General features: G+C 43.4%; 1 protein-coding gene across 1 annotated transcript in view; it reads left to right on the top strand.

Annotated features, from left to right (window-relative positions):
• Positions 1–27750, top strand: part of ACOXL (acyl-CoA oxidase like) — a gene marked incomplete at its 3' end in the record, with an annotated part of 362800 nt that overhangs the window by 4241 nt on the left and 330809 nt on the right. Inside the window, 1 exon segment of the mRNA XM_079720397.1 lies at positions 21587–21683. Within this exon segment, the coding sequence (XP_079576523.1) occupies positions 21609–21683 (75 nt within the window). The 5' untranslated portion in view covers positions 21587–21608.

Here is a 27750-nt window from a genome sequence, read left to right as displayed (position 1 = left end):
TTTTTTTTCTACTTTTTCTATTTTCCTATGAGTTCACATATACATGCGAACATTTTCTTATATAAACAGGGTCATACTGTGTGTTTTGTCCTACAGCTTGCTCTTGTACAATTTAATTTTTATGGTCATGATACAATGTATGAACCTATGAGGTTTGGAGTGAGAAGCATCCACCCCTGTTCCACCCCCCTTCATCCCTCATCCCCTTTCCTCACTGGCAAACACTTCCAAGTCTTTCATTGGATTCTTATGTTATTTACCTCTATTTCCTTAAAAGCACACGTAAGCAGCTACTTCTTGATTATATAATGACTTACTCGTATAGAAAATGAAGATTCCCACTAATGCCCACTTTCTTTCCTTATTCCCCCAAATCCGTGCATCCCCATTTTTACTTAAATCAGTATCCAGTGTTCACAACGCTGTGACTACCTAAGTATTATTCTCAGCCATGCCCCTTAGTGTACCATATTTCATTTCCTTTCTTTCACAACTTTTGGTGTTCGTTTGGGCTAACCATTGCCCCTTTTATTCATTTGCTTAGTTTTGTATAAACTCATCACTCACTGGCCTCCACACTTTTGGATAGAACAGTTGCACTCCTCTCAATTTGGTCAAACCTGTCAGGTAACTGGCAGTTCTGTTCCTCCTGGCCCCCCATGGACACATCCATCCAGGAGGCCTCCTTCTGGGGCTTTAGTCTGGACTGGCTTTACCATTGTCTTCACCATTATCTTGGGAATTTCCTTTGCATCTCCTCTATAGTCAAGTCACTGTTTCCCCAGGCCTTCTCTTTTTTAGTTACCCTTTGTGGAGGATTAGAGATGGCCACAAGTTCTTTAACACTGCTCCCGTTGAGAGGTGTGGTTTGTGAACCCTCCCCTTGAATCTGGGTGGCTTATGACTGCTTTGACCCACAGGATATGGCTGAAGTGACAATGTGCCAGTGTCCAGGCTCAGGCCTAAAGTGACCGGTACCTTCCACTTCCTGTCTCTTGAGGCCCCAAGCTTCTGTGTGAAAAGTTCTACCAGCCTATGGCTGCCATGCTGTGAGGAAGCCTGAGCTGGTCCATGTAGAGATGCCCCATAGAGAGATGCTGACCATTCCCGACTGCTCCAGCCTCCAGCCATCTAAGTCATTTAAGCTGGGGCCCCAGACACTGAGAAGCAGAGACACGCCATCTCTACTTGATCCTGTGTGTCCAAATTCCTGTTAGAAAGAGTAGTGAGATATAATGATAATGAATTGTTGTTTTAAGCCACTAAGTTTTGGGGTACATTGTTACCATAGCCATAGATAACCAGGACAGTCTCTCATCTAATAGCTTCTTGAGAAAGGATACCAGAGAGTTAACTTTTTGAAATTTTTGAGATCTTCATATCTGAAAATATTTACTATCAAAATCGGCTGAATATTTGTACAGGTGTAGAATTCTAGGCTGGAAGTAAAATTTCCCCCAGAATTTTAAAGACATTATGCCATTGCTTTCAAGTATCCAACATTGTTATTAATGAATCTGATCACTTCTGCACCCTGGCATTTTAATATATAAATATATGACTTGTTTTTCTTCCTCCCTCCTGGAAGTTTCTAGGGCTTTCTTTTTAGCACTGGTTTTATGGAATTTCACCACGTTGTGGCTTGACGTGGGCCTCTTTTTCTTTCATTGCTTTCATTATGGGGGGCATGCAATGGGCTCTTTTAATTTGGAAGCTCATGTTCTTCAACTATTTGCACTGCTCTCTTATATGGACTCCTTTTGTTCACATATTGGACCTCCTGGGCTTGTCTTCTAGTTTCCTAATCCTTTTCATCTCTTTACCTTTTCATTCTAATTCCTGGGAGATTTTCTCAACTTTATCTTCCAACTGTTCTTGAGTCATTTTAAATATCTACTATTGTATTTTTAATTTTCAAAAGTTCTTTAAGTTCTTTATTCCTTTTTTATAGCATCTGTTCTTGTTTTCTGGTTGCAAAGTCTCTTATTTCTTCGGAATAGTTGATGGTAACTTTTGAGATGTTTCTTTCTGTTCTCTGCTTTGTCTCTATTTCCTTTGAGTTCCTTTTTCTTTTGCCGTTTGTACTTTTGACCTCTGGCTTTCATGTCTGAGGCTTTTGTTAAATGTCTAGTCAATCTTGGGTGTTTGTTCAAAGTAGTAGTGAAGTGAGTAATATGAGCAAAATGCTGATTGTAATCAGGCAGGGTCCTTGGCCACAGGCTCTCTCTTTTTTTTTTTTTTTTTGCGGTACATGGGCCTCTCACTGTTGTGGCCTCTCCCCCTGTGGAGCACAGGCTCCGGACGCGCAGGCCCAGCGGCCATGGTTCACGGGCCCAGCTGCTCCACGGCATGTGGGATCTTCCCGGACCGGGGCACGAACCCATGTCCCCTGCATCGGCAGGCGGGCTCTCAACCACTGCGCCACCAGGAAAGCCCCAACCACAGGCTTTCTTGATCAGAGAGAACCTTCCTTTCAGTGGCAGACCAGTATTAGTGTTTTGTTTTGGTCAGGGTTAATTTCTCCAGAGATGAATCTTTTAGTCCCTGAGGGATGGGTGCATGGAGAATGAATGACAGGTCATAAGCCCAGGTGCCTGAAAGGATGGTGAGCAGGGATCCTCCGTGTATGACTTTATGCTCATTAGAAAATGATGCTCCTCTTATGTGTGAAATCTAAAAAAGCTGTGAACTCATAAAAACAGAGTGGAATTGTGGTTACCAGGGGCTGGGTGGTAGGAGGAATAAGAGAGATGTTGTTTAAAGGTACAAACTTGCAACCAGTAGATAAAAAAGGCCTGGAGAGCTAAGGCATAGTATAGTGAGTATAGAAAATAATATGGTATTATAAACATCAAACTTGGTAAAGACAAGGCTTTTTTTTTCTTATTGAAGTATCGTGGATTTACAATATTGTGTTAGTTGCTGATGTACAGCAAAGTGATTCATATATATATACATGTACACACACACATATATATATGAATATATATATATTCTTTTCCATTATGGTTTATTGCAAGACATTGAATAAGTTCCCTGTGCTATACAGTAAGTCCTTGTTGTATATCTATTTGATATATAGTATTTTATATCTGCTAATCCCAAACTCCTAATTTATCCCTCCCCCACCCCTTGTAACCTTTGGTAACCATAAGTTTGTTTTGTATGAAGTTTGTTTCGTATGTCTGTGAGTCTGTTTCTGTTTCATAAATAAGTTCATTTGTATTATTTTTTTAGATTCCACATGTAAGTGATATATAGTATTTGTCTTTCTCCGTCTGATTTACTTCACTTGGTATGATAATCTCTGGGTTCATCCATGTTCCTGCAAATGGCATTATTTCATTCTTTTTTATGGCTGAGTAGTAGTCTGCTGTATATATGTACCATATCTTCTTTATCCATTCCTCTGTCAATTGACACATAGGTTGCTTCTATGTCTCAGCTATTGTGAATAGTGCTGTTATGAACATTGGTGTGCTGATTCCTTTTTTTTTTTTTTTACAAAGTTAGCATAAATTAAGCCAACAATATACTCTTTAGACATACCTGGATATGTGAGAAACTATAAAATGAAAGTAAAGGAATGCTAAACCAAGATTCTAGAGGATTGGAGGGGGAGGGCAGAGAGATTGGAGGGGGACACATGGGTGTGGTTAGAAGTTACTGTCATTGTGCTGGTTCTCCAGCTGGGTGAGGGTGTTTATCATAGATTTAAAATGATGACTTAGCCCGTGTTGCCTCCCAGTTATGGTTGTAAAAGTCAGAATTGTTTCCTGGTTGGACCAACAGTTGGAAGAAAAGAAAATAGTAAACTAACCAAGGGTCCCTCCACAGGATACTGGCAGAGAGAGAGACAGGAAGAGACTGAGAGAGAGACTGAGAGAAAGAGAGATCTAGAGAAAGGAACTAAAACCCCTGCCGGTAAAAGGCCAGGAGACTCAGTGGTCCCACTTCCCCTTCACAGGGCTGTCTGTGCAGTTGGTTGCACACTTTTTATATTTGATCTCTCATCTGACTCTCAAAGGGGATAATGATGACGTGTGAAAAGGGAATAGTTCTGGTGAAAAACGTAGAGAGGAGAGGACAGAGACAGTGAAGAGGTGGGATCTGCAGGATTTGATCATTATAAATTCTGTTTACTAATTTAATGTGAGAAATTCCCTTAGAGAAGATCGTGATGTATCCATAAATACCTGGGTGATTATAAATGCTAGCTTTATTGTAACATTGGTTTGTAACTCCACTTTTTGTTTTCTACCTGCTTTAAGAGACCAATACAAAAAGACCACATGCGTTGGGAAGGATGTAGACAAACCGGAACCCTTGTACGCTGTGGTGGGAACACAAAATGGTGTAGCCACTGTGGAGAACAGTATGGAAGTTCCTCAAAAATTAAATATAGAACTACCATGTACAGCACAGGGAATATAGCCAGTATTTTATAATAACTTTAAATGGAGTATAATCTATACAATTTTTGAATCACTATGTTGGATACCTGAAGCTAATACAATATTGTAAGTCAACTATACGTCAGTTTTAAAAAGTGATTGGGAAATAAATAAATAATAAAAACTCAGGGCAAGGGGAGAAAACCATAAGGAAGATACAAACCTAGTATAGTAGTACTACTTAAGGCAAAATGTTTGGGTAATTACAGGTCAATGAAAACAACAATAATAATACCTAACATTTATTGGCACGCCAAAATGTTTGTTCGGGTTTTTCTGTAACATCTTATGGAAAAGCCCCGGCGAACTTGTTGGCCAACCCAATAGTAATTTCTTTTCTTCCTTGTTTGCCACAGTGTTAATGAAGTAAACATTTGTCTTCACATCACGCCTCTTCCCAGAACTTCCTAGGTTTTCATTTGGGCATGTGACCCTCTCCCGTAGGTTGTATAATTCAGAGAAAGTAGACCAGTCACCTCATCGACCCCCCACCTTGACAAAGGGATTGACCTGTAACCCTGAGGAAGCCAGTGCTACTCCGGTTGGTACAGGAATAGTCCCGTGATCCAATTTTGGCCAATGAAATAGGAAAGGAGGTTTCTGAGGGCTCCTGGGAAAGATGCTTCCTTGCTTATCTGAGAGATCTGCCGGATGGGCACGCCCTCTCATCTTGGATGCAGTGGAGTCTGATTGTGAGGCTGACTAGGCGTGCAGCCATTTTGTCACCAAGAGGGAAGCCAGCTCTAGGAGGAAGTGACTCACAGAGGCAGGGCATGATTGAGCCAGGGAATCAAACATGCCCTGAACCCTGCCCCTTGTCCTGTCTCTGCAGTTCCGTGAAGTAGCAAGTTCCCTTTACTGTTCAGGCCACTGTGAGTTGGGTTTCAACCAAACTTTTGGTTTTCAACCAGAAGCACCCCAATTAGTTTGCTTTTATTTCACTTTTGTTTCACTTGCAGAGACAGAAACACAGCTCACCTTGGCTTCAGGCACAGAGGCTGGAGTGCAGGTTGCTAGGGTGACACAGCCAGGAGTCCTCAGCTCTGCTCTCCTCACATCCAGACAGACCCTGGCCACCTTGTGGCCTTCGGAGCTTTGGGTGCATGTCTCACAGCTCAGCAGCCAGGCTGGAAGAGAGAGACTCTTCTTGGCTTCCAGCCTGGCCCAGGTCACCCTCATTGGCTCAGCTGGCCATTGCCCATTGCCTTTCCTTGAAGTGGCCCCTGGGGCGGGTCACCAACCAGAACCACGTGGGTGGGGGAGGGAGTGGGAGGCTGCTAAAGACAAAAGGAGGTGCTGTGGCCCAGAAAAGGGGAAATGCGTGCCAGACTCACAGAGCACTGGGCACCCATCCTTGGCTTCTTCCTGAGTCTCTGGGTCACGGCAGTGAGTGACGGATGTCTCAGAAGAGCACCTGGGAAGCCAGGTCAGGCATTTCTGCCTTGAATGGGGGCACTTAAACACTGCCTGTTAAGTTCCCTCCTCCTTCCTCTGGCCGTGACTTTGATCTGAAGCTGGGCAATAGCTTGGCTTTCTGGGCAGAGACTTGCTGATTGATTCCAAAAGGAAATGTTATGCATGCAAGGGACCAATGTCTGTGTAGAGAGACTAGGGGTCATGGGTGCTCATTCCTCTCAGCCTCAGGAGGGACTGCAATTTCGGAGGAAATCAGGCCTGTTTTCTAACCGAAGCCATTCTGACTGTGTCATGAGATCTCAGAACCGGCGCTGTTTTCGGGGTGCCGTCCCGCAGTCCTCTGCCCGCTTCTCTCCCTGCCAAGGAGCTGAGATTCTCCTGTGACCTCCTGTTAGTGTGGATATGTTTTTACTTTTATTTACTTCGTTGCACCGAGCTTCGATAGCATCTCTTTTCTTTCTAAGTTCCCTTCTGTCCATCCTCTACCTTACGATCACATCCAGGCTACAACATTTATACTCTGTTCTCCCTCCGTGAATAAAGCTTTGCAGGTGGGTTGATTCCAGGGGCTGAGATTGGTTCTTACGTGGTTATGACCGTGACAAAAAGTGACTGCAGGGCCCCTGATTACTTGCCCTTCTCTTCACAGGGACGGCTCTATGGACCATGTGCAAACCTCTGTTTCTTTTGACACTATTTATGGACTTATTGTGGGAACTCAGACATCACGGGAGACCCCTCAGACCCCCAGGGTCTCTCCCCATGCCCTTTTGGCAGCCGTGGGAGAGTGTTGACCTCCTCTTTGCCCTTCAGGGACCCCAGGCCTTGAAGTCCAGGTCATCATGGGCCCCTGAGGGAATCTCCATGGGCATCTTCCCATTTACCTGTAAATGGACAGGTAGGTGGACAGGTAGCTCTCAAGGTCTAGGAGGGAACCCTGGTCCTGTGCATGTTAGACTCACCGAGGGTGCCTCCTACACACCCAGTGAAAGGATTTGTTGTTGAAGATGATGGATTTGCCCTCTAGATCTTCTCCTGCAGAGCTTGTGTACCAAAGACACCTTTGTTCCACCAAAGACATCCTTTGGGTTACCAAAGGTGTCACTACAATTAGAAACAAGGAACCCCATAAGCCAGCAGACTCCACCATCCCATGGTCAGAGCATGGTCTTAGGAGCCAGTCAAGGCCTGGTTGTACCTGTAGACTACAGGGCTGGGCATCCTCCAAGACCCTGAGCTGTCAGCCGCAAACCCATGACTGCTTTCTTCGCTAACCTCTCAGGTGCCACTCCCATCTCAGCACCTCCCACATGCACCCTAAAAAGTAACCCCCCTTGTTTGAAGCTTCAAGTCTCATTTCTAAACCAGTCACTGTCCCGGAGGTTGAGATCCCCGTGGTGACCTGGACCAATCAGGAGCTGCCCCCTCGGGCCGAGCTGATGCAGCATCCCCAGGATCCTGGGAAGGGGAGGAAGAGCCCCAGCAGTAGCTGCCGCACGTACCTTTACCTAGTGAGAGACATGCCCGAGTTGGGTGACAGTTCGTGCTTTTGTCTCGGGGGATTGTATCTGCTCCTACCCCCCGCTCGCTCGGCCCCATTTCCCCTTCGCTTCCTTCCTGCTCACCCTTCCACCCCTTTCCTCCTGCCCTCCCCGCCCCACTGCCTGCCTCCCTCCCTCCCTCCTGGGACTTCCTCTCTCTGCCCACAGACACCCCACTCCTCAGCGGATCCTGCAGAGCCCCTCGGTTCTCACGGCTCCGCCTTCTCTCGGGTCCTCCTGACGGAACCAGGCAAAGGTAATTGCTAAACCAAAGGCTCTCCATTCCAGAAAACAGCCAGGCCGTGCCTGGGAGGTGGCACCCATCCAGCCACTCGAGGTCTAACGATGACATGTGCACTTTGTACGGGACCCCTCTTCCTCCTGCTCTGTCTTCCACGCTGGGCTCCAAGCCCTTTGAAGGGAGGAGCCAGCCCGGCTTGTTTTGAATTCCTAGGGTTTAGCTGGTGTAGGCGCTTAATGAAAGCTCAAGGAAGGAAGGGGAGAAAAAGGATGGGGAGGGAAACTCCCTTCCCCATGGTCACTGGGTCACTCAGCGGAGGCCCAGGATGCAGGGCTGGGGCCTGGAACTGCCTCCTTCAGGGATTCCTGTGAGGTTTTTGTCTCTGGGGAGGGATCTTTCCTTCCCCTTCTTCCCTTTGCTCTCCGTCTTCAGAGCCCTTCTTCCTGAGAACTTCGTAGACTGTGCCCATCAGCCAAGGTACCTCTCGCCAGTTGAGGGAACGTCACAGCTAGAATTAAACCTCAGCACTTAGAAACGACCCCCTTTGCATCTTCTCAGGCGCCCGCTGGCTCAGGGCCTGCAGCCTTTGACGGTTACCGCAAGATGATTCAACAGTTTCTCTTTCATTCACCGTCTACTCATCCAGGTTGCGCGTGGTGTTCTCAGGGTGGTGTCAAGGTTTGGGGCATCGGTGGTCGGGTTGTGATCGCAGTGTTTGCTAGAAGGCAGATGGGCCCTGTGCTCACTGCCTCTGGGGAGCCATAAATGCTTGTAGTGGGGTGCACCTCACTTTTTAATGGAGATGGAGCATTTTTGATTCTTGCTGATTTCAAAGAGAAGAGGGAGTTTATCTTGGGCTGAGCTCGAGGTGTCTCCAGAAGGAAGTTACCAAAGAGACCAGGACCAAGGTGCGGGTTATTGAAGCAGAGCCCTGCTGGGACACCAGGGTTGGTTTTCAAGTTCTTGTTGGTATTTTATTCCAGAACATCTGTGCTGCCAGGAGTCACATGGTGGTCAAAAGCTTAGGTGCCAAGGATGTTCCTTGTCATGAGGGCATTCGCATTTGGTATCTGAAGATGTGCTTTCCCCTAGACCAAAACTCATTTTGACTTAGAGTTAGAGACAAACACACACCACTGCTTTTTTTTTTTTTAAGTCTATATTGAATTTGTTACAGTATTGCTTCTGTCTTGTGTTTAATTTTTTGGCCACAAGGCATGTGGGATCTTAGCTCCCCGACCAGGGATCAAACCCGCACCCCTAGCATTGGAAGGCGAAGTCTTAACCACTGGATCACCAGGGAAGTCCCACACACAACTGCTTTTTTTTTTTTTTTAATTAATTAATTAATTTTTTAGCATCTTTATTGGAGTATAATTGCTTTACAATGGTTTATTAGTTTCTGCTTTATAACAAAGTGAATCAGCTATACATATACATATCCCCATATCTCCTCCCTCTTGGGTCTCCCTCCCACCCTCCCTATCCCACCCCTCTAGGTGGACACAAAGCCTGGAGCTGATCTCCCTGTGCTATGCGGCTGCTTCCCACTAGCTATCTGTTTTACATTTGGTAGTGTATATATGTCCATGCCACTCTCTCACTTCGTCCCAGCTTACCCTTCCCACTCCCCGTGTCCTCAAGTTCATTCTCTACGTCTGCGTCTTTATTCCTGTCCAGTGGTGTGTGTGTGTGTGTGTGTGTGTGTGTGTGTTTTAATACACAACGGCCTTTTTGATTTTGTTGTTGCCTTGCTTGTTGTCTCTTTTAAATTTTATTTATTTAATTTATTTTTAACATCTTTACTGGAGTATAATTGCTTTACAATGGTGTGTTAGTTTCTGCTTTGTTGTCTCTTTTTAAAATGGATTTTTTGTCTTGGAATAATTTTCAATTTATAGAAAAGTTGCAGAGATAACAGAGTTTTCTCATCTCCCTCTCACCAAGTTTCCCCTGTTGTTAACATCTTACAGAACCACGGTACATTTGTCAAAACGAAGGGAGCGGCATTGGTACGTTGCTATGAATTCAACTCTAGACTTTACCTAGGTTTCCTCAGTTTTCCCCATGATAGCCTCTTTCTCTTCCAGGACCCCATCCAGGACACCACGTGTTTCATTGTCACAGCTCCTTGGCCTCCTCTGGGCTGTGACAATTCCTTAGTCTTTCCCTGTTTTTCATGACCTTGACACTTTTGAAAAGTATCGGTCAGGTATTTTGTTGAATGTCCCTCAATTCAGGTCTGTCTGATGTTTTTCTCATGTTTAGGCTGAGGTTCTGGGTTCTGGGGAAGCGTATGAGGGGAGATGCCCTTCTCATCACATCACATCACATCACATTATATCATATCACATCATATCATATCATATCATACCATACCATCTATCCTATCCTATCCTATCACATCACATCACACCATATCATATCATATCATATATCATACCATATATCCTATCCTATCCTATCCTGTCCTGTCACGTCACATCACATCATATCATTCCATGGCGTACATCCTGTCAACATGCCTCAGATTTTTTTCTTTTGCTGTAAAGTACAATGAAATACAAAACTATTAAGTGTATACTCTCAGATGCATTCACCTATGTAACCCAAACCCCTATCAAGATAGAGAACGTTACTGTCACCCCAGAAAGGTCCCTCATGCCCTTCCCAGGCCCTGCCCTTCCCCTCCCAGAGGTAACCACTGTTCTGTTTTTGTTCCTACTGTGTTTTAGTTTTGTCTGTTTTAGAATTGAATACAAATGGAATTACACAGTATGTTCACACAGCGTATTTTTGGTGGTATATTAATTCAGTTTAATCCCACACAGCAATGAAAATGCATGAAACACAGCTACAATAGACACTAAGATGAATCTTATTAGCCACGTTGAGTGAGAGAAGCCAGACTCAAAAGAATACATAGTGTCTAATCCCATTTCTTTAATCTTTAAAAGCAGTCAAAAATAATTTATGGAGTTACTAGTCAGGACAGCAGCTAGTATGGGCAGCAGGGAGGGAGTGATTGAGAGGGAGACCAAGGGGAGAGTCTGGTGATGTAATGTGATTTCCCTGCACTTGGGTAGAGATTATACAGGTGTGTGTAATCTTCGTGATAATTCATTAGGCTATACTTTTATGATTCTTGCTTTGTTCTTGGTGTGTTATATATTATTAAAGTGTTTTAAAATAAGATACTAGTTCACGCCCATCAGTTGTTTGTGTGTATGACAATGCCATGTGTACTCCTTATCTATTGATGTGTAGCAGATTAAAACTTAACAACCGGTTTCTGTGGGTCATGAATTTCACAGCATCTTAGCTGGGCGGCTCTGGGTCTTTCAAGAGGTTGTATATAAGATGTTGGTTGGGGCTTAAGTCATATAAAGGCTTGACTTCGGCTGGCAGATCCACCCCCAAGGTGGTGTACTCACATGGCTGTTGGCAGGAAGCCTCAGTGTTTCTCCCATGTGGACCTCTCCACGAAGCTGCTTGAGTGTCCTCACATCATGGCAGCTGGCTTCCTCCAGAGCAAGTGATCCCAGAGAGCCCAGTATAATGTTTTCTAAATTAATACATGCCATTTATGTGTATCAATAGTACATTCCTTTTTATTGCTAAGTAGTATTCCATTTTATGACTAGACCGTAGTTTATTTATCCGCTCTGTTAGTGATGGATGCCTTGGCTGTTTCCAGTTTGGAGCTATCATTGATAAAGCTGGTATGAACATTCTTCTACAAGAATTTTTATGAACAGTTTGCTTTTCTTGGGTAAATACTAGGAGTGTCATTGTTAGGTCATACGGTAGGTATATGTTTAGTGTTATGAGAAATTCACAGAACCTTTCCCCAAGGTGACTGTATTGTTTTACATTATCACAACAAAACATGAGAGTTTTAGTTGCTCCACATCCTTGTTAATGTTTAGGTTTCTCACTAAAAACTTTTTTTTAGCCATTCAGGTGGGTGTGTAATGGTATCTCATTGTGATTTTAATTTGTATTTCCATGGTGACTTAATGACGTTGAGCGTTTTCTCTCATGCTTATCGGTCATTTTTATGTTGGTCATTCTTTTGTGAAGTGTCTGTTCAATCTTTTGGAGGACATCTATGTGTGTGTGTGTGTGTGTGTGTGTTTTGTGTGTGTGTGTGTAGTTCACACGTATAGTTTTGTGTAACCAACCACCACCACAATCAGAATACAGAACTATTCCATCACCACAGAGAAACCTCCTGTGTTTCCCCTTTAGAGTTAGATTCTCCCCATAACCCTAACTCCTGGCAGCCACTGATCTGTACCTCATTACTGTAATTTAGTCATGTTGAGAATGTTATAAAATTGGAATCCTATCGTATGTAACTTTTTGAGATTGGCTTTTTTCCACTCAACACGATGCCTTGGAGATCCATCCCAGTTGTCATGTGTATCAGTGGTTCATTCCTGTTTATTGCTGAGTAGTACCCTATTGTATGGATGTGCCACAGTTTAATCTATGCCCCACTCAAGGGACATTTGGGTTGTTTCTAGTTTCTAGCAAATAAAGTTGCTACAAACATTCATGTATAAGTGTTTGTGCAAACAAAGGGTTTCATTTCTCTTGGGTGAATACCCAGGAGTGGAATTGCTGAGTTATAAACGTCAGTGTGTATTTAGCTTCCTAAGGCATTGTCAACCTCTTCCAGAGTGCCTGTACCATTGTTTAAATATTTCCCACCAGCAGTGAAGGAGGGGTCCATTTGCTTCGCACCTTCTTAACACTTGGTAATGTCAGTATTTTTTATTTTCACCTCTCTAGTAGGTGTTTATGATTCGATTTTGAAGCTTAGTATCTTGTGGTTTGGTCCTAATTCCACGTGTGAAACTTCCCAGTAAGGCTTCGTCTTACTCACGCTGGATGCCCACACCCTTCACCTCTCTGAGGAAAGGTGAGATTCGTATCTTTTGCTTTAGTTCTTGCTGGTGGCATATCCTAGTTCAGAGGTTTTCAACCTTGTTCTTAGTAAAGGAACCATTTTTCCTCAAGCTAAATCCTACACAGACCGCCGATAAGTCAGATGAGGGTGGAGCTGCTGAGGGTAGAGCAGGGCCCTCTCTGTACCCCATACAGACACACCCCGGCAGATGTGTCTCTTAATCTCAACACGAACGCCATCCACCCAGGACCTGCCAAGTCTCTTAATTCTATAGGGCCTCTGTCTGCCATTTGAGGCACAGAGATAATAATATTTGCCAAATCTTTATATCTTACAGACCCAAGAAACCAGAAAAGAGAAATTATATCTGTTATTATAAAATACCCAAAACCATCGTTGTTTATGAGTTATACTGTCTCGTTATACACATAGTATTTAAGGTGTCCCATTAAGATGGCTAAACGTGGAGGCTGATATTTAAAGACAGAAAATGCACAAACAAATATGCATGTTGCATAGGAGTTGGGAGAGCTTGAGATGTTCCTGAAACCCTGACTTTTCCATCGCAGAGATGGTTACCTTTTTGCTTGAAAAGTGTTAGGAATTTAAATATTCATATTATGATAAGCAGATGTTCAAGCTTTCGGGGAGACAGTTTCTAAGACTTCTTCATCCAGCTTTAATTTCTTTGTTAAATAGGAATGAATTCCTTGGGGGTGGCAGTTGGAATGAAGAACAAGCGCCATCTAGTGGTTATGTTTAAGTGTACAATTTAACATGTTTTAAAACATCTGTTTTTGGAATCGGTATTAGTTTAACACGGTTCAAAAGTCAGAAAGCAAATAAAGGTACAGTGCTGTTCCCTCTCTGCCCAATTCCCCCCACCTCCACCCCACTCACACGAAAGCTCAGCACTGTTATTAGTTTCTGGTTTAAAAAAAACAACATCTACCAAGCAAATATGTAGTCTTCTCCACCCCATTTTTTTTTAAACATATAGAGCAGCAGTAAAAGGAATATATTCACTTGTTTGCACCTTGATTTTTTTCATTTAAAACATATCTTGGCAATTTCTCCATATTGCCATAGAAAGAAAATTTTCTTTTTGTGTAATATCCCATTGTATGCCTGTACCATATCTTACTCAATCACTTTTCTACTGATGGTCTCTTAGATGTTTGCAATGTTGCGCTGTTACAACACTATAGTGAGTAGCTTATGCCCCTGGAGCATTATGCTTATCCCTAATAGTGCATTTTGGGAGTCGGGGTGGGGAATGTGAAAGACCTATAATTAAAATGTCTAACTTGTCCCTGTTGAGAAATTTCTTTAATGTAAGGAAGTTGGGTATTAATAGTTGAGAGCTGTTTAGTAGTAACCCAATTTTCTTGAGGTATGTTTATTTTACTGGTTATAATAATTTCTCAGTTCCTCTGGCCAGTGTATATATTACCTGTGCATTAATAGTCCTCACCTGATCTTGTCCTGTGTCCTATTTTTCTACGTAGACTGACATAAACCGTTACTAAAATTTGACTCCAGTGAGATGCTTGGTATCTGTATGAGTAAGAAGCTTAGTTTAATGTGAAATTAATGTGAATTAGGGATTTTATTTTATTTTTTAAAATTTAAATTTTTGGGGCCGCGCCGTGCAGCATGCGGGATCTTAGTTCCCCAACCAGGGATGAACCGGTGCCTTCCGCAGTGGAAGCTCAGAGTCTTAACCACTGGACCGCCAGGGAATTCGCTCTGAATTTGGGATTTTAAAACAGACGAATAACAACCATTTTATCAAAAAGTTACTGGAATGGAAGTGTAAAGAGAGAGCTATCAATAGTTACTTACATTTTAGAATCTTGTCTGTAAAACACACCAAATGTCATTTCCATAGGCTTTGCTGTCTGGTCTTTTTAGTTTGCTGTTTCTCTTGATCCACATTTTTCTTTTTTGATTACAAAATTTGTAATTGATGAATACTGCAGTTTATATTAAAAAAGAGGATCTATACCTCATATTATTCTATAGCTTATATCTCCTCACATGTGTGAGGATGTCCAAAGGATAAGTTTCTAGAAGTGGAATTGCTGGGTCACAAGGTAGGTTCATTTGTAATTTTGATAGATATTGTTTAATTGTTGCACATGCAGACAGTACCAGTTTGTACCCTCCGTCCCTCAGACTAGTGTGTGAGAGCATCAGCTCCTCACAGCGTTGCCAATGTAGTGTGTTATCAGACTGTCTGGATTTTGTTCAAGTAATAGGTAAAAATCAGTATTTCAGTGTAGTTTTCATTTGTGCTTCTCTTACTGCATATGAGAGCAGAGATTTAAAACTATATTTGTATCACTTGTATTTCTTATTCTGTGGCCCATGTGTTCAAATCATTTGCCCCCTTTTGGTCTTTTTTTTTTCAACTGAGGTATAGTTGATTTACAATTTTATGTTAGTTTCAGGTATACAGCATAGTGATTCAGTATTTTTATAGATCGTACTTCATTAAAAATTATTACAGAATAATGTCTGTAATTTCCTGTGCTGTACACTACATGCTTGTTGCATATCTCTTTTATGCATAGTAGTTTGTATCTCTTAATCCCATGCCCTTATCTTGATCCTCCCCCACCCTCTCTCCACTGGTAACAACTAGTTTGTTTTCTATGTTTGTGAGTCTCCTTCTGTTTTGCTAGATACCTTAGTTTGTTTTATTTTTTAGATTCCACAAATAAGTGATAGCATACAGTTATTTGTCTTTCTCTGTCTGATTTATTTCCCTAAGCATAATATTCTCACCTGATCCATCCACGTTGCTGCAAATGACAGAATTTCACCCTTTTTTATGGCTAATATTTCACTGTATATATATACATACATACATATATATATATATATACATACCACATTTTCTTTATCCATTCATCTGTTGATGGACACTTGGGTTGCTTCCGTATCTTGGCTATTGTAAATAGTGCTGCTGTGAACATTAGGATGCATGTATCTTTTCAGTGTTTTTGTTTTTTCCAGATATATACTCAGGAGTGAAATTCCTGGATCATATAGTAGTTCTATTTTTAGTTTTTTGAGGAACCTCCATAATGTTTTCCATAGTGGCTGTACCAATTTACATTCCCACCAACAGTGTACAAGGGTTCCCTTTTCTCCACATCCTTACCAACATTTGTTGTTTGTGGTCTTTTTGATAATAGCCATTCTGACATGTGTGAGGTGATATCTCATTGTTGTTTTGATTTGCATTTCTCTAATCAGCAATGTTGAGCATCTTTTCATGTGCCTGTTGGCCATCTGTATTTCTTCTTTGGAAAAATGTCTATTAAGGTCTTTCTTCTGCCCACTTTTAAATTGGGTTGTTTGTTTTTTTGATATTGAGTTGTATGAGTTGTTTATATATTTTGGATATTAGCCCCTTGTTGATCATATATCTGCAAATATTTTCTTCCATTCACTACATTGTCTTTTCATTTTGTTGATGGTTTCCTTTGTTGTGTTTGCTGGTATGTTTTTAATGAATTATAGGAGCTCTGTAATTAGGGAGCTTCATCCCTTTGCAATGACATCAGTAACAAGTATTTTGTCCCTGTTTGTCATTTGTCTTTTGACTATTCTTAAGGTGTTTTTGTCATGCAGAAGTTTTTGTTATTATATAGTCACATTTATCAAATTTTTCTTTATGGCTTTTAAATATTATATCATATAGAAAGTTTTTTTTGCATTGAGATCATGAAAGAGTTCCTTATGTTTTATCTTAATACCTTGTGGTTTTGTTTTCCTCCATGTTAATCCTGATCAATTTGGAATTTATTCTAGTATATGGTGTGAGATAGGGATTCAACTTAATTTTTTCTTCCAGTTGGCTAACCAATTAGAACATCTCAATGTTTTGTTTTTCCCAAGGTTTGATATTCCAGCTTTCTCTGAAATATATTAACTTTCCATATGTATTTAATTCCATTTCTCGACATTCTGTTTTATTCCATTGGTCTATCTGCCTATTTTTACACCGGTTGAATTACTGAGGCCTTATCACACAGATCATAGCTCCTCATTTTTAGAGTTTTTCTGGTTGTTTTTGCTTGTTTCCTTTCATATGTGAACTTCAAAATCCCTTATTGGTGTTTTTATTTAGATCGTATTGACTGCATAAATCAACTTAGGGATAATTGATTTCTTTGTGGCATTTCTTCTTATTAAAACAAATGGTCCATGTTTCTATTTGTTCAAGTTTTTGCTTGTGTACTTTAGGAGTGTTTTAAAGTTTTCTTCAGGTAATTTATGTACGTATAAAAAGTTTATTCTTAAGTATATTTTTCTTTTGTTTTATTACTTTTGCAACTGGGATCTTTTCTTTCATGTACTTTCTAACTGATTGTTTATGTATCTATATGAAAGCCATTAACTTCTATTAATTGTGTATCCTGCCAGCTCTTATTGTTTGTAGTAATTTTAGTTGTCTTGTGGGCTTCCAGGTATATAGGACTATTGTATCAGTTACCTATAATGCAAAACTTAGCAGTTCAAAACATTAATTGATCAATATTATGGAGTTTTTGGGTGGCTGGGGGGGTTCTTCTAGTCTTGTCTGGGCTCATTCATGAATCTGTAGTCAGCTGTAGGTTGAATAGGCAGCTCTTCTGATCTTGACTGGCTTCTTCCACATGTTTAGTGGTTGCCTGGAGGTAGGCTGGTCTATGATGGCTTTGGCTGATACAACTGAGCTCTTCGTACTTGTCTCTTACTTTATACACCCCACCCCACCCCATAGGCTAGTCCAGACATGTTCTCAGGGGAGGTTTCAGAGGAGTAAGAGAGCAAGGAAATGCACAAATACTTTTTCGAGCCTTTGCGTCTCTCAAAGATACTAATATCTTATTGGCCAAAGCAAGTCACATGGCCAAGCTCAGACTCAAGAGTTGGGGAAGCAGACTCTGCCTCTTTATGAGAACTGCAGTGTCAAAGGACAGGGATCAAGGAGAGGTCAAGCAGAGGGGCCATCAATACACTCAATCTAACACATGCATCATCGGTATATAGTGAGAGTTTTACCCATTTCTTTCCAATTTAGATTTCTCTAAATTTTGTTCTCTTGTCTAATTGCATTGGCTGACTCCCCCAGTACAATGTTTAACAAAAACCTCTATGGTGGTTGTTTTCAAAGAGCCAGCTTTCGGATTTACTAGTTGTACTTTTCTGTTTTCTAACTGATTACTTTTCTGCTTTTCTTTTAATAATTTATTTTTTTCTCCTTTCCTTTAGTTTAATTTGTTATTTTCTTCTCCTGATTTCTGTAGTCAGCTGCTATAGCAGTTGCTGTTGATACCCCACCCTGATCCCTTTACCAGGCCTCTACACTCATCTCCTAGCTGCTATCAACATTGACTGTAATCAACTCACAGCAAAGCTCCTTGGAATTGTCCTTGCCCAATGGGAGCAACCTTCCCAGGAAATGCCTGAGGTTATGCTTTCTCCCTGAGAATGCCCACAGCTACTGACTGACAGAGTGGGACAACTCTGTGGTGCCACTTATACTCCAGAGCTCCCCACTCTGAGGCTAGATTTTAGCTGAGCCCATGTCTCTGCAAGCCCCCTGGCAGCCCATGTGATCTGAAAGCCTCCTGTCCCAACTGATGCTGGGAATCCTGCTGCACATCCACACTGCCAGTTCTGATGGTCTGCTTCCCTGCCCACACTCCCAAAGGCAGTCTGTTGTTTGCCCAGCAACTTCAGACCCTTTTGCATCCTTCAGCTAAGGAGAACAGCCTTCTCTTGGAGTACTTTTTGTCTGTGTCTGCTGGAGATTCTGGGTTGGAAGATTCTATAGCATCTTGTCCAGCATACATACATGGGAGGCAATAAAGAAACCCAGAGAATTTTCTGGCATGGCATTCCTCAAATTCTGAGTTCCCCCAGGTGGTCTGCCTTCTTCTTTGTACTTTTCAGAGTCATCCTATGCTTGTTTACTGTGCAATGTCTAGGGTTTTTTAGTTGTAAGAGGGAGGATCTGGGAGGAATGGGGCTATTGCACCTTGGCAGGACTGGAAGTCCTCCATTATGTAGTATTTCCACCAATAAACAACCCAAAGAACATAGATAATAGTAAAATATAATAACATAATTAGGAAGGGATGAGCTTGAGTATTACTTTTATTTTTAAAATAGAATTTATTTCAGTGCAATTTTCTATATATTAATTTTTGATAATGGCTGTGTTTAAAAACTAGTTCACAAAAATTCTTTAACATTCTTTAACATTTAACAATTGTGTCTCATGAGCTAATTTAAACTGGCTCTAACACACCACTGGTTTTATTTATTTAATTTAATTTAATTTTTTTTAAAAGATTTAATTTTATTTATTTTTGGCTGCATTGGGTCTTTGTTGCTGTGCACGGGCTTTCTCTAGTTGCGGTGAGCGGGGGCTACTCTTCGTTGCAGTGTACGGGCTTCTCACTGTGGTGGCTTCTCTTGTTGCGGAGCATGGGCTCTAGGTGTGTGGGCTTCAGTAGTTGTGTCACGCAGGCTCAGTAGTTGTGACTCACAGGCTCTAGAGTGTAGGCTCAGTAATTGTGGCACATGGACTTAGTTGCTCTGCGGCATGAGAGATCTTCCTGGACCAGGGGTTGAACCCGTGTTCCCTGTGTTGGCAGGCGGATTCTTATCCAGTGTGCCATCAGGGAAGTCCCACTCCACTGGTTTTATATAATATGTAGATAATACTTGGTCGCAATTTTTATTTGCTACAGGATGACTTTTTTCCCCCTGATGAGCGTTTTTAGTTTTTTAATAGATTTGCTGCTCTTTGTAGGGTCATTGTTTCAATTCTATGCTAATTTCTGTTTATTACTTATAACTGAATGATGTGAGTGAAACTGAATGATCTCTAGCCTGGATTTTCTAAGGGGTTTCAGGGTTGGGGAGCTGGGAAAAGCTTGGATAGTGATCCAGGGTGGGTCCTTTTCATAACATGGAAACTTTTTCCTTCCCCGCTGCCACTGAGATAGACCACTTCTCTCAAACGTGACCTGTGCATGTGATTCTTCATGTCACCCTGACCCTTAACCTATAGCTCGGAGACCAGCGGGCCTCCTGCTATCTGCTAGCTCACTGCCATTCCTATCCCGCTTTCCAGATAAGAGCTATAGGTTTTACGTCTCGGTGTACACATCTTCCATTTAGGAAGTGAATTTTTACTAGCATTTCCTGAGATTGGTCACCATTTGGCCCTTGTGCTGTGAGATCTCTCTCTGTGGTTCTTCTTTTCAGTTCCTCCTGCCCAAAGCCTGCTTGGCTGAGATGCTTTGGGCAGGCCTTACTTGTATGTTCAAATCTGGAGATTTTTCCAGTCTCCCATTTTATTGAAATTGGCATTTTAACTTTCTGCTCTCCTTAGGGAAAATACTGACTTCATGCAGTAATGTTTCTACTGAAATCCTCACCAGTGGTTCTGACTCAGAAAAAGAAAGAAGTAAGAATGGGCCTGTCCTGTCTCAAGATTTTTTTGTTAGGGAGTTTCTGTGACCATTTGGCTTCTTTTTTTTTTTTTTTTTTTTTTTTGTGGGGGGTTGGTTATCTTTTACATTCCAGAATGCACAGTGGGTCGTCTTGGATTTTTCAGTTACCTACAGACTGGATGGAAGAGAGAAAGTCAAGATGGTCCTTGTTTGGTCTGGGGCAATTGGCCAGCAGGTATTTAGGGAAAATGTTTAAATGTGAGATGCTCTGCTGGTCCTCAGGGGCTACACAGGAGTTTAAGATGTGGACTCTGAATGCATGCAGTTTGTATTCTGGGTGGAAATAAACTTGACATGAGGACAGTATGTGTAGTAAGCATGTCTTTGGGGGCGTCCGTGGGCACTGCCTCCACAACCTGGTCATGAAACTAGAGGACCTAAATACGTTTAAGTTCAACCACCATTGAAGGGGGCCTCACGTGGGCCAGGCCTTGTAGGGGTGCTGGGACTGTAAAAAGGGGTCTGACACAGTGTCTGCCCTTGAGAAGGAGGAGAAGGGGTAACTAAGAGCGTGAATGGCAGTTACTACTATTGAACACTTACCATATACATGCAAGCCCTAGTCTAAGCATTTGAAAGGACACTCCTCTGAGTTATGCGTGACTCTCATTCCCATCTTAGAGATGGAGGATGGAGCCACGGCAGGCCACTTGATGTTGGTCACGCAGTTAGTGACATTCAGCATCCGAACCTGAGTGAGATTTCCCCTAAACTCTGGCTGTGCTTTGTGTTTAAACACTTTAGGTGACAGCATGGATCCTCCCCTCCTATGTCAGTTGAGGTTCGTTGAGAAACAGACACCGAGATGGGACTAGATGTGCAAGCGACCTACTGGGGAAACATCTAGAAGGGTCACAGGGAGGGAGCTGCAGCAGGTGGGGGAACCTTTGGGATGTGTGCGAGCAGGGCTGACACCATGAAATGAGGGAGAAGAAAGGGCCCGGCACTGTCACGAGACAGTCTGAGTGGGCTGCTGGGGGTCCCTGGGCAAAAGTCTCCTGGTGGGCAGGAATGGCCTGCGTCTAGAACCTTGCCATGCTCATCACCAGCCAGGAGCAGCCTGAGGGCAGAGCAGCCTGGGGCCAACGCCAAGGTGAATCCCAAGGAATGGCAGCTGCAGGTTGCTGGGAAATGCTGCTCCCACTGTGGGTTCTCTTGAAGGAAATTCTAGGTGACACTCCTGGGGCCCCCACACAGGTCTCTCCCATCTCCCCCATCTTCCCATCCCGGACACTTGGGTAGAGGAGGAAATGTTAGAGTCTTGTTTTAAGGTCATTGTCAGGGAACCCTACTTTCTTTCCTTCCATTTTGATGCCCCCCCCCCCCCAGTCTGTGTCACACACATGGTGGCCTCCTTTGACGCACAGCATCAAACAAGAGCTATAGAGAGACCCAGCAAAGATGTCTGTTCTGTCAGATCCCTGGGTCCAGAGGCTCCACTCATGGTCACCATCAATCCAACGTCTTAACATCCATTTTGTATCCATTTGTCACAGGTATGATTTGAATCTGGATGAAATGAGCGCTTTGACATTTCAGAGAGTGACGTTTACCATGGGTCTACCTCTGATAAAACGTACAATTCAGGATCAGGTAAGTTTCATTGTTATTTTGGTGTCATGTGTGTGTGAGTGAATGAGAGAGAGACAGAGAAAGAAAAAGATTTCGTTTCGTTTTGTTTGCTTTTGTGACTTGTGGAAGGAAGCACATTAATTTTGCCCTGGGGGAGACAGGCAATGTGGTCGGGATGGGGGAGTGGCTCCTTCACCCTCCCTTTCTGTCCCCTCCCTGTGTTATCCTAATTGATTCACTTTTCCCGAGCCCACAGCCCAGGGGGTAGGGGAGTGAGCAGAGGTAATGAAATATTTGTTCACAAAACAAATATAATTTTGGGGGTAAAACTCAAATATCTGAGAAACGTAGTGAACTAATTGTATGGGCTTTTTAAGCATTTTAGACTTGTCCAAAATGGATGAGTCTTGTTTGCCTACAAATTGCCACTCTCAATGCGGTTAAATTATTTTAGTCAATTTAGCCTCATTAAAAGAAAGAAGGAAAGAAAGAATATGGGATGAGAGGATTCCTTTGTGATGCTAGCATCAGAAGCTCTATATTTTAGGCAAATTTAAGTCAATTCATGCAGCTTCGTAGCTTCCTTAAACCTAACACTTTACACAGGAAAAAAAGACCCCCTGGTGAAACCCCTGGGGGAGGGCCCTGAACTGGGGATGAGCTTCAGTAGATGCTGAGGAGCTGAATGTATTCTGCCGTGAGCCTGGCCCCCTTCCTGCCCAGCGTGGTCTGCGGAGGGAGAGGCTGAGGAGTGAGGGGGTGGAGGTCTTTCCCATTCAGGAGACCACGGGGACTCGTTTCTCTGTGGAGTGTGGATCAGAGCTGGTGGGGGCCTGAGTCCGTGTTTGAGACCAGATCACCACCCACCCACCCCCTTCGGTTGGCTGTCTGTCCTGAGGAGGCAGGGACAGAACTCAGTATCTTCTCCTGAGGAAGAAATTACAGGCAGAGCTTTGGCACCTCACCTCCTGGTGAGGTCCAGCAGCCCCTCCAAGGTGACAAGGGCACAGTGTCACCTCGGAGAGCGTGTGCAAGGAAATACCCCCAGAACAGGGTGAAGCATGCTGCAAAGTCAGGAAAATCATTTCATACCAAGTAGAACATGCTGGCAAAGTAGATGTTCAAGCTAGTAAATTGCCTCTCAATGAAACATACATTTAGAGGTGAATGCAGCCATCCAACCAACCAACCAACCAACCAACCAACCAAACAGCCAAACAGCCAACCAACCAACCAACCAAACAGCCAATCAACCAACCAACCAACCAGCCAACCAACCAAACAACCAAACAACCAACCAACCAACCAGCCAAACAACCAACCAACCAACCAACCAACCAACCAAACAAACAAACAAACAGCCAAACAGCCAACCAACCAACCAACCAACCAACCAACCAACCAACCAAACAGCCAAACAACCAACCAACCAACCAACCAACCAACCAACCAACCAAACAGCCAAACAGCCAACCAACCAAACAGCCAAACAGCCAACCAACCAACCAACCAAACAACCAAACAACCAAACAAATAAGCAACCAAACAAACAAATGAACAACCAAACATAAAAACCCCAATCCCTCTTTGCTTTCAGCCACTTTCTCCATCAGAATCTGGCCTCCAAATGTGTCCAGTGTGGGGCTGGCAGGAAGGTGAGATTCCGACATGGGGGCCAGTCTCCTGCCCCCTTAATCAGCCCAACATGTCTAAGGCTTAAGTTAGTGTCAAAAATCAAGACCCGGATGTGAGGGTTGATCCTTTAATGAGGTTTACCGGTTGCAGCCTGAGCCCCCCATGTCTGAAGGATTAGCCTGCGTACTCTCGCTACTGATGAAGCGTGTTAAGCCCTGGATCCAATTATCTCCCTGTTTTCATGGCTCCCTCCATGGTCGTCAGCAGCCTGGACAGCTCTGTCCCATATGATGAGGTGTAATTCCTCTGGGAGGCACAGGATTGGCCCTGGACAATCCCTCCAGCTCATTTCTGTTAGTTATTTCAGCCTGTTTGGCGCTTCTCTCTGTGTGAATTTGCAAAAGCCAACGAACCTGAAGGAAATTAAACCAGTCAGTCATCGGTCACTGGGACTGCAGGCTTATCTCATGGGGCGGGTGTCATAAGACTCAGCAGAACATCTGCATGTGAAGGCTCTCAAATTCCCCACTGTGAACAGCTGGAGGAGCTGTCCACGTCCAGTAATTCTAGAAGTGTTGCATGATTCATCCCACCTCTTCATGAAAATATTGAGTCATGGACTGCCAGTTCAGAGAGCATTCCAGGTCCTTCCATCTTTCCCTGGCCCTCGTGTGTTGCTCTTAACTTTTGGGGATGATTGGATAAGCCCCCAGGCAGAGTGCAGCGTGTAACATGTGACGATGATGTCCTTGAGGACAGACGAGGAGCGAGCCTCATTCATCCCAGGGCTCGGTGCACAGCCCACAGGCTGAGAAAAAGCCACTAAAATGTTTCCACTCTGTCTTCTCCCCTGTGTCAACTGCAGTAGATTTGAGGTGTTTCAATAATTTTAAAAGGAAAACAGTATCTCAGCCTGACTACAGAGTGCGCGCGGATGCACACGCACACGCACACACACACAATGTGAACAATCTCATTGCACCTTTTCAACCCCTCCTGCACCTGTTTCCAGCAACATCACACTTGTGCCCCTCAGCCAACTCTCTCCTCTCTCCCTGAGGATTCAGGACTGGGTCCTGCGTTGGGGGGAGGTCTCTGACTTCCGGAATTTCCAGATGAGGAGACGGAGGACCCAGTCGGGACATCTGCTTTGTGGCAGCGCTGGGACTGGACCCCAGCCCCTCCCTTGGGTGCCTGGTCCTGTCTGTGTGGCACCCTCCTCAGAGACACCCTGGAAGCCAACAGAGGCTGACAGCCTGCACCCAAATCACCATAACCAGTGACAGCTCACACTTACTAAATACATATTTTGTGTCAGTCACAGCTCTAAGATCTTTAAATGGATGATCTCATTTAATATTCCCGACATCCCTAGTGGTATTCCTATTTTACAGATGAGTAAACTGAAGCTGAGTAATTGGTCAGAGGTCATACAACTAGTAAGCTGTATATATAACTAGTGGAGCATGGATTCAAAGCCAGGTGGATTGCTTCCTGAGCCCACTCAAGTCTGGTGGGTCTCACCCCAGGGTGCACATTAGAACCGCCTGCGGAGCTTTCCAAACTCTTGCCATCCAGGCTTTTGGTCAGGCTCATTGGATCAGCATTTAAACCTTGCAGGTGATGCAGTGTGCATCCTGGCTTGAGTACTGATGCACTGTCCTTCCTTCCCGGTACCCTGTACTGTTTCTCCTGAATGGTTTCTAATTCTTCTGAATTGTTCCCATTCAACATTTCATCCCTCCCAGTCATGGTGCAGGGCTGACTCATAGGGGTGCTCCATCCCAACATTTCCTTTCCTCAGGAGGGAGCCAGTGGGACTCAGGCTATTCCTGGCCAACTGTAGTGAGGAGTGGGGACAATGGATAATGGATAATGAAGTTCCCCACTCCGTCCATGACTGCTTACCCCCCAACCCTGTCCCCAGCCATCTTCTCTCTCATCCTGAGCTCCTCTCGTCCTCACCCGCATGATCCACATAGGCTGTGGGCATGGTAGCATCATTACTGAAGCCAGTGGTTCTCAGAGTAGGATCTGAGGACCCGTGGGGGTACCCAAGATCCTTTCTGTTACTATCTGAAAAGTAGATGTCCAACTACCTGCGTGCATGACACCAGGTTTTCATCATCAATGTCGACCAAAACAACATATGGCTACAGACTGAGTGCAGAAGCAGACATGAGAGGCCAGCTGTCTTTTATTAAGCCAGATGCTAAAACAATTTGTAAAAATGTAAAACAATGCTATTCCTCTCATTGATTTAGTTTTTGGCTTGAAAATTGTGGCTATTTTTCATAAGAATTGTGTCATTTACATTAACATGTAATAGGTTTATTATTGTTATTTTTAAATGAATAAACATTTTTAAAATTCTCAGCTTTAATTACTAGTACAGTAACTTGATAGATACAACCTGCATAAACTAAAGCTCTTTGGAATCCAAGATAATTTTTTTTGCCATTTAAAAAATATTAATTAATTTATTTTTTGGCTGCGTTGGGTTTTCGTTGCTGTGTGTGGGCTTTCTCTAGTTGCGGCGAGCTGGGGTTACTCTTCTTTGCGGTGCACGGGCTTCTCATTGCGGTGGCTTCTCTTGTTGCGGAGCACGGGCTCTAGGTGTGTGGGCTTCAGTAGTTGTGCCTCATGGGCTCTAGAGCACAGGCTCAGTAGCTGTGGCGCTTGGGCTTAGTTGCTCCATGGCATGTGGGATCTTCCTGGACCAGGGATCGAACCCATGTCCCCTGCATTGGCAGGTGGATTCTTAACTACTGCGCCACCAGGGAAGTACCTGAGATAATTTTTAAGAGTATAAAGGGGTCTAAAGCTTGAGAACTGCTGGTCTAAATCATCCACTGTTTTCTCAAACCACCCATCTCAGATCAGCTTGGAGGGGGATTGGTGGCTTTATATTTATATTATACTTATTATACTGTAATTATTAAATTTCCATCAGAATTTAAGATAGTGTCAGTTTGGGATGGTTTGGGTTTTTGTATTTAGAGAAATACTGGGGTTGGGGGCGGTGATCAGATCTGGAATGGAATAAGATTTGAAAGTCAGCTCCCCTTAGAAGGCATCAGGGAATGGGGAACGTTGTTGCTTTCCTCATGAACCCTTGAGAAAAGGAGCAGCCTTTCCCAGGAAGCAGTTACACTGAAGCCACTGGCATGTTGCAGAAAACGAGCTGAGCAGGGGTTTCACCAAGAGACTGAAGCCCCATCCCAGGACTGGTTCCTGACCTACTTTGAGCTCTTGGCTCCAACACCCTGGCCTTGGCTCTGCCCTTGGTCCTCTGGCTTCTGTTTGTACTGGGACCCAGGCTTTTCCTAGTGGGCTGGACAGGCTGCCCCTGGCTCTGCCTTGTGTGCTGCTGCCTTTGGCAGGAGGCCCTGTCCCAGCTCTGGCTCCACGACTTGGACCCTGGCCACTTGGCCAGTGCTCTGGTCGGGTCAGCCGTGGCCCCGTGGGATGCCGTGGAGGATCTGAGCAGAGATGACAGGATAGAGGGAGGGCCTGTTTATAGAAGTTCCTCTGTGTAGATTGGCACCTGAACTGATTTGTCATCCATGACAGCCACAGGGATTACTTGAAAGGGCGTGCCAGGGAGTGAGCTGGGACCTGCCCGGGGACTCCGGTACAGCTGGAAGCCTGGTGCTATTTATTTACTGCACTGGAAACCATTCTGCATAATGGAAACTTCTCATTTTAAGGCATAATTATTCTTCTTGCATTGAAATATTATGTTAAAAATAACAATAATGATTACTTGTTATCATTTGCTAAGTCCCTTCTGTGTGCCAGGCTAGGTGATTCATTCATTTTACAATTATTTATTGAACACCTACTATGAGGTAGTTCAAGAGGCAGTGAACAAAGCAGGTAAAAAATACCTGCTTTATGGAGCTTACATTTTAGGGACGAGGCAGGCTACAAACTAATAAAGTACATTTATGTCAGATGGTTGTCGATGCTGGGGATAAAAATCAAGCATGGTAAATTGGGAAAGAAGAAGTAAACCTATCTCTGTTCACAGACGACATGATCTTATATGTAGAAAACCCTAAGGATTCCACCAAAAAAACTGTTAGAACTGATAAACAAATTCAGTAAAGTTGCAAGGTACATAATCCATCACTCTTTTCAATTAAAATTAATGTAAAATAATGCATTTTTCGTCAACAGCAAAGTAAGCTCATGCATCAGGCTGGTGATGTCAACACGATGCACTCATCATTACGTGTTGTCAGTATTGATAAATTATGTGATTACACTAATAATCAGAAACATTTTCAAGGCAGCTAGGAATTTGGTATGAAGCATGCTGCCAGACAAGAGGCATTAAATTTAAGGCAAGAATTTGGCAAATCCGAAACTGTCAAAGTACTGCAGTAATGTTGTGACAGATGAAAAATGTCTTTGGACAGAGCCGTGGGAATGTCACTTTCATCCTTCC

The sequence above is a fragment of the Hyperoodon ampullatus genome (genome assembly GCF_949752795.1).
Source record: "Hyperoodon ampullatus genome assembly, chromosome: 15".
NCBI lineage: Eukaryota > Metazoa > Chordata > Mammalia > Artiodactyla > Ziphiidae > Hyperoodon > Hyperoodon ampullatus.
Note: the sequence above shows the minus strand (reverse complement) of the source record. Positions and strands in the feature narration are given on the sequence as shown.